General features: G+C 37.2%; 1 protein-coding gene across 1 annotated transcript in view; it reads right to left on the reverse strand.

Annotated features, from left to right (window-relative positions):
* Nucleotides 1-4174: 4174 nt before the first annotated feature.
* Nucleotides 4175-12619, reverse strand: part of PPP2CB (protein phosphatase 2 catalytic subunit beta) — a 34940-nt gene continuing 26495 nt past the window's right edge. Inside the window, exons 4-7 of the mRNA XM_030312303.1 lie at nt 11179-11268; nt 10907-11068; nt 8873-8991; nt 4175-4958 (exon numbers count right to left, since the gene is read on the reverse strand). Coding sequence (XP_030168163.1) covers nt 4886-4958; nt 8873-8991; nt 10907-11068; nt 11179-11268 — 444 coding nt within the window. The 3' untranslated portion in view covers nt 4175-4885. The remainder of the gene's footprint in view (nt 4959-8872; nt 8992-10906; nt 11069-11178; nt 11269-12619) is intronic.

Genomic DNA, 12619 nt, shown 5'->3' on the forward strand with positions numbered 1-12619 from the left:
ATTTTGCTTAGCATAATACACTCTAGCTCCATCCAGATCATTGTACATGGCAAGATTTCATTGTTTTTTATGGTTGAGTAATATTCCATTGTGTGTGTGTGTGTGTGTGTGTGTGCGCGCACGTGTGTGTATACACATACATAATACCTCTTCTTCATTCATGAGTTGATGGACACTTGGGCTCCTTCCATAATTTGGCTATTGTTGAAAATGCTTCTATAAACATTGGGGTGTATGTATCCGTTCAAATCAGTATTTTTGTATCCTTTGGGTAAATACCTAGTAGTGCAATTACTGGATTGTTGGGTAGTTCTATTTTTAACTAATCTCCATGCTTTTTTCCAGAGTGCCTGTACCAGTTGGCATTCCTACCAATAGTATAAGGGAGGGTTCCCCTTTCTCCACATCCTCACCAACATTTGTTGTTTCCTGTGTTGTTGATCTTACCCATTCTGACAGGTGTGAGATGGCCTCATTGTAGTTTTGGTTTGTATTTCCCTGATGATGAGTGATGTTGAGCATCTTTTCGTGTGTCTATTTAGCTATCTGCATGTCTTTGGAAAAATGGCTATTGATGTCTTCTGCCCATTTCTTAACTGGATTATTTGTATTTTGGGTGTTAGTTGTATAAGGTCTTTATACATTTTGGATACTAACCCTTTATGGGAAGTGTCATTTGCATATATTTTTTCCAATTCTGAAGGTTGCCTTTTGGTTTTGTTGTTTACTCCGTTGCTCAGAAGCCTTTCATCTTGATGAAGTCCCAGTAATTCATTTTTGCTTTTGTTTCCCTTGCCTTCGGAGACATTATCTAGTAAGAAGTGGCTATGGTCAATGTCAAAGAGGTTGTTGTCTGTGTTCTCCTCTAGGATTTTGACGGTTTCCTGTCTCACATTTAGTTCTTTCATCCATTTTGAATTTATTTCTGCGTATGGTGTAAGAAAGTATTCCGATTTCATTCTTCAGCATGTTGCTGTCCAGTTTCCCAACACTATTCGTTGAAGAGACTTTTTTCCATTGGATATTCTTTCCCGCTTTGTCTAAGATTAGTTGGCCATATAGTTGTGGGTCCATTTCTGGGTTTCCTATTCTGTACCATTGATCTGTGTCTGTTTTTGTGCCAGTACCATATTGACTTGATCAGCACAGTTTTGTAATAGAACTTGAAGTCCAGAATCGTGATATCAGCTTTTCTTTTCTTTTTCAAGATTGCTTTGACTATCTGGGGTCTTTTGTGGTTCCATACAAATGCTAGGATTGTTTGTTCTAGTTCTGTGAAAAATGTTGGTGGTATTTTGATAGGGATTGCATTAAATATGTAGATTGCTTTGGGTGGTATAAACACTTTATTATTTTTCTTCCAATCCATGAATATGGAATGTTTTTCTATTTCTTCATGCCATCTTTCTTTCATAAGTGTTCTATAGGTTTTAGAGTACGGATCTTTGACTTCTTTTGGTGCAATTGTAAATGGAATCGATTCCTTGATTTCTTTTTGCTGCTTCATTATTGGTGTATAGAAATGCAACAGATTTTTGTACGTTGATTTTGTATCCTGCAATGTTACTGAATTCATGCATCAGTTCTAGCAAATTTTTGGTGGAGTCTTTCAGGTTTTCTACATAAGTATCATGTCTTAATTTTGCTATTTTCTAAATTACATTGTAGTCAGAATTTGGTGTTGTATCAATTTTTTGAAAAATTTTAACACTTGCTTTAGAGCCTTATTATTATTTTTTCAATATATGAAATTTATTGTCAAATTGGTTTCCATACAACACCCAGTGCTCATCCCAAAAGGTGCCCTCCTCAATACCCATCACCCACCCTCCCATCCCTCCCACCCCCCATCAACCCTCAGTTCTCAGTTTTTAAGAGTCTCTTATGCTTTGGCTCTCTCCCACTCTAAACTCTTTTTTTTTTTTCCTTCCCCTCCCCCATGGGTTTCTGTTAAGTTTCTCAGGATCCACATAAGAATGAAAACATATGGTATCTGTCTTTCTCTGTATGGCTTAATTCACTTAGCATAACACTCTCCAGTTCCAGCCACGTTGCTACAAAGGGCCATATTTCATTCTTTCTCATTGCCACGTAGTACTCCATTGTGTATATAAACCACAATTTCTTTATCCATTCATCAGTTGATGGACATTTAGGCTCTTTCCATAATTTGGCTATTGTTGAGAGTGCTGCTATAAACATTGGGGTACAAGTGCCCCTATGCATCAGTACTCCTGTATCCCTTGGGTAAATTCCTAGCAGTGCTATTGCTGGGTCATAGGGTAGGTCTATTTTTAATTTTCTGAGGAACCTCCACACTGTTTTCCAGAGTGGCTGCACCAATTTGCATTCCCACCAACAGTGCAAGAGGGTTCCCGTTTCTCCACATCCTCTCCAGCATCTATAATCTCCTGATTTGTTCATTTTGGCCACTCTGGCGTGAGGTGATCTCTGAGTGTGGTTTTGATTTGTATTTCCCTGATGAGGAGCGACGTTGAGCATCTTTTCATGTGCCTGTTGGCCACCTGGATGTCTTCTTTAGAGAAGTGTCTATTCATGTTTTCTGCCCATTTCTTCACTGGGTTGTTTTTCGGGTGTGGAGTTTGGTGAGCTCTTTATAGATTTTGGATACTAGCCCTTTGTCCGATATGCCATTTGCAAATATTAGAGCCTAATTATTGCCAATTTTTATGAATTTTCCATATTAACTTGACAAAAAGGTGTATTGTTAGGGTGCAGAGACCTAGATGTTTATTGTATCAATCTTATTAAGGTGTTATTCAATACTCTACATCTTTGACTTGAGTTGAAATCTGTTTTAATGAAAGTGTGTCAATTTGATTTCTAAGGATTTTTGCTTTTATATTTTGAGGCTATTTTGGTATATACATACAGGTTTAGAATTGTGGCTTAACATTATTTGATCTGTTCTTAAATTTTGTCTATTTTAATATTGATATAGCTATTCCAGATTTCCTTTGTTTAGGATCTTCCTGATCTATTTCATCTTTTTTTCCCCCCAACATTGTCTGACTTTGCTTTTGGTATGTGCCTTGTAATCAGGATATAGTTGGGTTCCAAAAAATCAAGTTTGACCCTTTTTCTTTTAACTAGAGAACTCAAAAAATTTAGTTTTCTGGGTCTTCCATTCTCCCACACTCATTCTCAACACTGACTCCATATTTCCCCCCTCTACTTGGAGTTTATATTCTACATTAATAGTGCTATCACTATACCCTACTAAACTCTTTTGGAGATTATTTTCATTTAGAGAAATGGATAAAGATAACATATATATTTTAATGTTTGTTTATTCTTGAGAAACAGAGAGCGAGAGAAAGCAACCATGAGCGGGGGAGGGACAGAGAGATGGAGAGAGAGAGAATCCCAAGAAGCTCCGTGCTGTCAGTGCAGAGCCCAACGCAGGGCTCGAACTCCTGAACTATGAGATCATGACCTGAGCCAAAATCAAGAGTCAAGACGCTTAACAGATTTGAGCCATCTAGGTGCCCCTATATATTTTTTTTTAATTATTACTTTTTAAAATGTTTATTCTTGACAGAGTGTGAGCTGGGCAGGGGCAGAGAGGGAGACACAGAATCTGAAGCAGACTCCAGGCTCCTCTGAGGTGTCAGCACAGAGCCTGATGTGGGGTTTGAACCCATGAACCGTGAGATCACGACCTGAGCCAAAGCTGGACGCTTAACAGACTGAACCACCCAGGTGCCTCTGTATTTTGGTTTTTAAAAGATTCTTCTTAGCTACAGAATATTCTACAGTTAAAACATTTTTTTAAACATTTATTCAATTTTGATAGAGACTGGGGGAGGGGCAGAGAGAGAGGGAGACTCAGAACCCAAAGCAGGCTCCAGGCTCTGAGCTGTCAGCACAGAGGCTGACGTGGGGCTCATACCCATGGAACGCGAGATCATGACCCGAGCTGAAGTCGGACACTTAAGTCAACTGAGCCACCCAGGTGCCCCTAGAATATTCTACAGTTTTAGCATACAATCCATACTTCAATACATTAACACGAACTACCTACTGAAATCATGTTTAGAAAGAAAAAATGGCTTTTCTATGGTCTAAAAGATACAGCCTACTAGTTCAATTTTTCTTCCGAAAATAAGCCTTATACAAAGAACATTATACTTAAATTACCCCAACACAACTGTTTATCACAGGTCAATAGGTTTTATTGTCAAAAAAGCAGAACTTTCATTTAAAGTGTACCACAGTAAACCAATTTGTTTCTGTTTAAAATGGAAAGTTTATTTGCTCAGTACACCAAATAGGATGCAAGCACTGTCATGACAAATATACAGAAATATGCAGATCAACATAAAACAGTAATTTAGTTTAAATGAAGGGAAACCTTTTTAAATGTTATGACAACATACTCCCAAGAATCTTTTCTTCAGTTAATTTAACTATACATTTCAATAAAATAAAGGGTAATGGATTAAGTGGAAGTTAGCTTGCGAATTTTTCTTAAAAATAAAACCCAACTCTATCAATCCATGCCAGTTAAACACTAGAACTAAAATTTCCAAGTAAGTGCAAAAGGAGATGAAGGAGTTAGTTACCTTTTTTGCTTCAACAGTCCAGAGGAAAATGGTTACTACAAATACAGCAGGCAAACTGTTAAGACTGACCGATCTAGAACATAGTGTTGTACTAAGTTTCAGTCTCAAATTGTGCTAAATGCTCATCATTAGTATGGCACATTTTGGTCCATAATATGGTTTTAATGCCAAGACAGATCCCAATTTGTTACAGAAACACATAGATTACTGTTGCTTTTTTTGTTTTGTTTTTAAATATATATATTTTAAAAAGCCAGGTATACTTCCACATACAAAGGCAGGTTTTTCCCAGGAGGAATTTACAGGAAGTAGTCTGGGGTGCGCCGGGTAACATGAGGCTCTCCACGACGAGGTGCTGGGTCAAACTGAAGGCTAGATGTGGCAAAAAAGAAAGCAAATAGTTAAAGGATTTGAAGTTAATAAAGAAGACACTGCGGTAGAGCAGTGCTGTTTCCCATTTTTACTATGTTGTTTACAACTATTCCGATTTTCTAACTGAGTCAATTTTGGCAGTTTGTCTTTCTAGGAATTTGTCCATTTCACCCAAGTTACCTAATTTGTTGCCATACCGTTACTCACTGTATTCTAATTCTTTTTATTTCAGTAGGGTCTTGCAGTGATTTTTGGTAATGTGAATCTTTACTCATTTTTGGTTGGCCTGTCAAGGCTTTTTAATTTTGTTGGAAAGAACTTCTGGTTTTGACTTTTTTCTATTTGTCTACTATTTCATTTTACTTCCTTCCAAATGCTTGCACTGGATTTAGTTTGCTCTTCTTTTTCTAGGGTCTGTAAAGTACAGTTAGGTTACTGACTTGAGATCTTTCTAAAAATCTGATTTTTAATATAGGCATTTACAGTTATTTATTTCCCTGCAAATACTGCTTTCATCAAATCCCATGAGTTTTGGCACATTTGGGTAAAATGTTCCATACATGTTAAAGTCTCCAACTACTGTTGAACTACCTCTTTCAATTCTGTTCGTTTTGCTCCATAATAAATGCATACGTTTATAACTGGTATATGTTCCTAATGGTTTGACTCTCATCATTGTGAAATGTCTTCGTGTAACAATTTTTATTTTGAAATCTATTTTTGTCTGATACTAGTATAACCAGGTCAGCAGTCATGTGGTTGCTGTTAGCAATGGTATATCTTTTTTTACCTATTTTCAACCTATTTGTTTTTAATCTATGTTTCCTGTAGACATCATAAAGCTGGATCTTTAAAAAAACAATCTTGATAATTTTTGTCTTTTGAGTGCATTACTCAAACCACTCATTCACATTTAATACTGATATGACTGGATTTGTATCTGCCACTTTTTGTCTTGTTTCTTGGTTCCTACTTTAACTGCTTTTTTATTAAAAGCATATTTTGGGGTGCTTGGGTGGTTCAGTTAGTTAAGCACTGGACTCTTGATTTCAGCTTGGGTCATGATCTCAAGGTTGCTGAGAACAAGGCCCATGTCAGGCTCTGGGCTGACAGCGGAGAGGCTCCTTGGGGTTCTCCCTCTCTGTGCCCCTCCCCTGCGCTATCTAAATAAATGAACATTAAAATAATAAAAGCATATTTTCTAGTGTGCCATTTAAATTCCCTTAATAACTTTAGCTATTTTTCCTAAATTATTTTGTTATTGGTTGCTCTAGATCTTAACCATACATCACTTAACTTATGGAATTCTACTTAAGATTCATAAATTCTAGTGATTTAAGAGACATTTCTACTATATAGTAAGCTCCTTTCCATTTCCTTTTTTTGCTACTGATGTTATGTTACAATCTCCAAAATGCATTATCATAATTACTATTTCATATAATCTCATGCCCTTAAAGAAGCTGAGGAGAGTGTGTAGATTGTTAACCTTCTCATTTTTTAAAATATTAATTTATTTTTGAGAGAGAGACACAGAGTGTGAGCAGGGGAAGAGCAGAGAGAGACAGAAAATCTGAAGCAGGCTCCGAGCTGTCAGCACAGAGTTCGATGTGGGGCTCAAACTCAGAAACTGCGAGATCATGACCTGAGCCGAAGTTGGATGCTTAACAGAGACTGAGCCACCCAAGTGCTCCCAAAGTTTATTTTTTAAGAGAGTGTGAGTGGGGAGTGGCAGAGAGAGAGGGGTAGAGAGGATCCAAAGCAGGCTCTGCATTGACAGCACAGAACCTGATGTGGGGCTTGAACTTAGGAACCACAAGATCATGACCTGAACCAAAGTTAGACGCTTAACCGACTGAGCCACCCAGGAGCCAACCTTCTCATTTTTTATTCATACTCTTCCTTTAGACTGAACTTATCATCAATTAAGAAACATACATGACAGTAATTGCAAATGACAGTATAATTTCATCTTCATAACTGATTTAAAAACCAGCTGCATGTGGGTGCAAAAAATACAGATGTATTTGTAGTACAGTTGAACTTTTAAGAAATGTAAAACACCAAAGGGCAAAGAAGAGCCTTTCCTGGCTTCCTTGGATCACAGTCAACACTGGGAGACAAGAAGACTATGCATATATATTAACTATACCTACAACAGGAATAATTAGTGTAGCATTTGGGGGCATTCTTTTTTTTTTTTTTTTTTTAAACATTTGAGAGCGAGCACATATGTGTGTGAGCTGGGAAGGGGGGGCAGAAAGTAAACATTTGAGAGCGAGCACATATGTGTGTGAGCTGGGAAGGGGGGGCAGAAAGAGGAGAGAGAAAATCCCAAGTAGGCTCTGTGCTGTCGGCGCAGGGCCCGATGCAGGGCTCAATCCCACAAACATGAGACCATGACTTGAGCTGAAATCAAGAGTTGGACAATCAACCAACTGAACCACTTAGCTGCCCTTGGGGCATTCTTGAAAACATTCTCAAGCCACACACAGACTGTGTTGGGTCAAACAGTTTATCCCCAAAATTCATACTCATTTAGAACCTCACAACGTGACACCATTTGGAAATAAGGTCTTTGCAGATATTATCAGATAAGGTGAGGTTATACTTGATTAGGTTGAGCCCTAAATTCAATCTGATGGTATCCTCAGAAGGAACACACAGAGGAGAGTGCCACGTGAAGACAGAGACAAAGACTGGAGAGATGCATCTATAAACCAAGGATTGCAGGAGCCAGGAGAAGCTAGGGAGAGGCAAGAAAGGATTCTTTACAGGGAACATCACCATGCCAACCCCCTGATTGCAAACTTTTAGCCTCCACATATGTGAGAATAAATTCCGTTCAGGAACCCACTTGGTGGTAATTTGTTACAGGAGCCCTAGGAAACTAATCAACAAATGGGTATAACCCTCAATGGTACTAGGGGCTTAAACACAATCTCTAATCAATTACTGGCCAATAAACAAGTTCCTCTGACCCAGAAGCAATTCCTAGGAAGCCAGGCTTAAAATCCCAAACACATACATCTCTGACAGTCTGGAAAACTACACTTTGTGTCATCCTTAAGCTTGTGCCCTCTCAGGACTAATCACACACACACACCCAACATACTGGTGCTTTGTTGAACTGTGAGCCAAAATGTAAATTCTTTCGACTGTGACAGCAACTTCTAAGCCACATACATTTCCATCCATCTTACTAGTTTAGGGTGGGCCCTAACATTTCACTGACCAAGGAGGCTTCAGCACAACCTCTGACCAATAAGTAGCCCATGCCTACAGAGAGGGGACTTCGAAATAACTTTGTTGTGTAGTTTAACAGAGGCTAAAAGATTAAAACCAGAAAAAAATATGAGCAGGGTCCAGAGCGGAGTGACTGTGGAGTAGTTTCTGTACAAGGGATCTGGAAAGAGGGAGGGAACACACTATGGCTCAAATCCCACAGATTGTGGCTGTTATTACTGAGATTTAGATTTTTTAGAATGTTTCTCTATGGGCTGCATGCATTTAGGACAATATTCAAAAGCATGTAATAATTGTTTAAAATCACTTTTTCTAGTTAAATGATTGTCTCTGCTGGGAAGAGGGTTTGCCAAGTTCCTTACTCCACTATTTGAGAAGCAGAAATCTTTTTTTTTTTTTTTTTAAGAGTTTATTTGAGAGAGCGAGCAAGCAAGCATGTGCAAGCAGAGGAGTGGCAGGGAGAGAGACAGAATCCCAAGCTGGCAGTGCAGAGCCTGACGCGAGGCTCAATCCAAAGAACTGTGAGATCATGACCTAAGCCAAATCAAGAGTTATAAGCTTGACTGGGAGACACCCAGGAGCACCAGAAATCTATCTACATTTAAAGTTTTCCTTCTAAAAGCAATTATATACAATTTAAAAATTGTATTTAACATCAAGTTACTTACAAGGAGTATTTTAAAGTGTCATCTAATTCCATGATAGCAGCCTGGTTCCCACAACGATAGCAGTAATTGGGTGCGCTGAAAATGGTAACCACATTCCGATCATGACACCAATTGTATCCCTGCAGCATTAAAAAAAACAACACAAAATATTTCATTATAAAATTATAATATTGACACAGGTAAGTTTAGAAAACTAAATTCAAAACTTATAAAATATTCTTGGTGGAAACGTAGTCTTCTATGCTACCTTATATGGTATCCATCCTTAACACTGTGCACCTGCACTGAATACTCAACTGTTGGGCACAGGGTTCTGTGACACGGAGGCTCAGTAATGGTGCTGTTCTACTTAGATCTATACTTCAGCTCTTGGCTATGATGTGTATTAAAATTTCTCCCACAATGATGGAAGACTTCACATAACTTTTCCTTATAAATTGTATCAACTTTTGCTTTATGTTTAGAATCTGTTTATTACTAGGTAAACAAAAACCTAGAATTATTTCTTCCCTAGATCACTAGGCCAGTTTTTATCAGGAATGACCTCTTTTTATTTCAAAATATACCTTTTATCTTAGAGCCTATTTGATTCACATTATTAGTTGACTTCGGATAACTATCTAATTGATATGCCAACATACTATTTTCCCTCTTTCTAGGCTGCACTGTCATGTTTTACTTCTAAGTTTTACTCTTTATTTTTTCATTATGTTTTAGATTCATCCCAGTTAACAGCTGAATTTTGATTATCTACTTCAGACTTTCAGTATTTTAGGGAAATAAAAATTTTCATCCATTCACATCTCTCTCTTATGATTACTGATAGAATTAGGTTTATCTTTTACTGTATGAATTTATAGTCCTTATTAACCATATTCTCACTCCTCCTGCCTCAACTGGGTTGAAGTTTTCTCTAACATCTTTATTTTTTTTTTTTTATTATTTTTTGTAATGTTTATTATTTTTGAGACAGAAAGAGAGCAAGCAGGGAAGGGGCAGAGAGAGAGGGAGACACAGAATCAGAAGCAGGCTCCAGGTTCTGAGCTGTCAGCACAGAGCCCAATGCGGGGCTTGAACCCACAAACTGTGAGATCATGACCTGAGCTACAGTCGGCCACCCAACCGACTGAGCCACCCAGAGGCCCCTTTCTCTAACATCTTGAAGCTACTCCCTACTGGTTTGAAAAGATAAAACTCTATTTCTATTCCTTTAGTATTTATAAAACAGTAACATCATGGTAGAAAAATCTGGTGGCCACTACCTTAACTGATTTAAGCAGATAACACCAACAAACTATAGGGTAAATAGATTCCATGACTTGAATATGATGCACTGAGAAGCATATCACATTATTCTGCAATATGCCTGCCAAAAATGCATATCCTGAATCATAAGGAAACATCAGTCTACAAAATAAAATTGCTTGTAGTCTTCAAAAATGTAAAGATTATGCAAAACAGAGAATCTGAGGAATTATTTCTACATTAAAGGAGTCCAAACAGCATGATCCTGGATTATACATGCTCATACATAATTAAATTTTCCTATCAAGAACATTAGTGGTATACTGAAAAACTCAAATGAAGTGTTTAGATTAGATCATAGTAATATATCAATGCAAATTTCTGGACGCAAGAACTATACTGTCATAAGAGAAAAACCTTTATTTTTGCAAAATTTACATGGAAATTTGGAGATAAAGGAGTACCATATCTTCAATTGGCATTCAAATAAGTTTAAAAGAAAGTAATGTGTGCATGGAGGAAGGGAAGTTGGAGGGTAGAGATGGAATGATAAAGCAAAGATGAAAATATGTGAAAATTTTTGTATTTGCAGAATCTGAGTGTAGGATACAAGGAAATTTTTTGGTAATATTTTTGCAACTTTTCTCTGGCCAACTAGTACTACCTGCTAAAACCAGCCAAATATTTTCTTCATTAATTTAGGTAATAGGAAGGACTATTTCATGAAGCCTTATTATAGAGATATAGATTTATTTGAAATAAAGATCATCGTGCAAGAAAAGGACATACCTCCATTACAAGTTGGTGAGCTCGAGAAACCAGTGTGAGACCGTTGGCATGGTTAAATGTTTCAGAAATGTCTTGTCCAAATGTGTAGCCAGCACCACGTGGTGAAATACCCCACCCACCACGATCATCTGGATCTGACCACAACAGATCACACATTGGGCCCTGGCCAAGAAAATTAAGTACATGTCATAAATTATTGACAGTTAAGTTTAACTCCTTTAGCTTTACTACAGTATGGTTGTATTTATTTTTAAAATTAAAACTAAAATTACCTCATGTGGAACTTCTTGTAAACGATCCAAGGCTCTTATATGATCCAGTGTATCTATGGATGGAGAGAGGCCACCATGAAGGCAGAATATCTGTTTATGAATTAAAAAAAAAAAAAGAAAAAAGAGTGTTTTGTTAAATGCTGAAAGTTAACAGAGAGACAATAATGGTTACTATAAATGTCAATCCTAAGAGCTCTTCTTTTCAAAAGTTTAATAATACTTGGAAAGTTTATAAAATACAGTGGAAAAGGAAACAAAAAATCACATCATCAGAGACAGTTGATACTTTGAAATATTTCTTCTTGGGGCGCCTGGGTGGCTCAGCTGGTTAAGCATCTGACCTGGTTTCAGCTCAGGTCATGATCTCACGGTTCTTGAAATTGAGCCTGAGTCAGCCTACATTCTGACAGCACAGAGCCTATTTAGGATTATTTCTCTTCCTCTCTCTCTGCTCCTCCCAACTCACGTGCACGCCACCTCTCTCAAATAAACTTAAAAAAAAATTTTTCCCCTTATATTCCTAAATATTTTGTATAGGGTTTTTTTTCCCTTCTCTAGTGGATGTGAGTTCCATTCTTGTGATTCACCATTACATTTTCTGACATATAAAATTTTTTCTCATATACCAAAGACTATCAATTCCTGCTCCATTTTTCAGCTTTCTTAAGAGTTCTTGGAGTACATAATCGTGTTAGCAAAAATATTTGTTAATTTCTTCTCAGTGTTTATTCCTTTTAATTCTTTTTATTGATCAGTGCACTGGTTAGAACTTCCGAAACAAAACTGAGAAATACAAATTTGGGGGGTGGGTGGGTAAAATATCTATTCCCAGACCCATCCTCTAGGGAAGCTTTAAGAGGGCATTTTTCTCCTGATTTTGATGAGATTTCTGATGTTTTGCTGATTAAGTATAGTCAATGTAAGTTTCTTTATTCAATTAGTATTATTTTATTTTACTACTTAACTGAGTTTTATTTTTTGGTCCTTGCCATGTCTGGCTTGGTATTGAGGTTATACTACTAGCCTCAAAGAATGAATTTTGAAGCTCTCCATCTTTGCCTAACCTCTGGAACACAGATGTACCTTTGGCAGAATTTGCCTATAAAACTATCTAGACCTGGTTACTTTTCCAATTCCTTCTAAGTTTGGTAGTCTATTTACACTGGCCTAATTTCCTTAAAAACTAATTTGCCAAAATAAATTTCATCTATTTTTTCAAGTTCAATAAAATAAATCTGTACCCTATGTTATTGTGATTGTAAGTAAGCACATTCACATTGATAGTAATGCCTTCTCATTCCTAGTGGTTTTTTGGTACCCATTTCTGCTTTTATCTTTATTTCTTAAATGTTTATTTATTTTGAGAGAGAGGGAGAGAATCCTAAGCAGGCTCCGTGCTGTCAGCACAGAGACTGACTTGGGGATTGATCCCACGAACCAT

Source organism: Lynx canadensis, chromosome B1, assembly GCF_007474595.2.
Source record: "Lynx canadensis isolate LIC74 chromosome B1, mLynCan4.pri.v2, whole genome shotgun sequence".
Taxonomy (NCBI): domain Eukaryota; kingdom Metazoa; phylum Chordata; class Mammalia; order Carnivora; family Felidae; genus Lynx; species Lynx canadensis.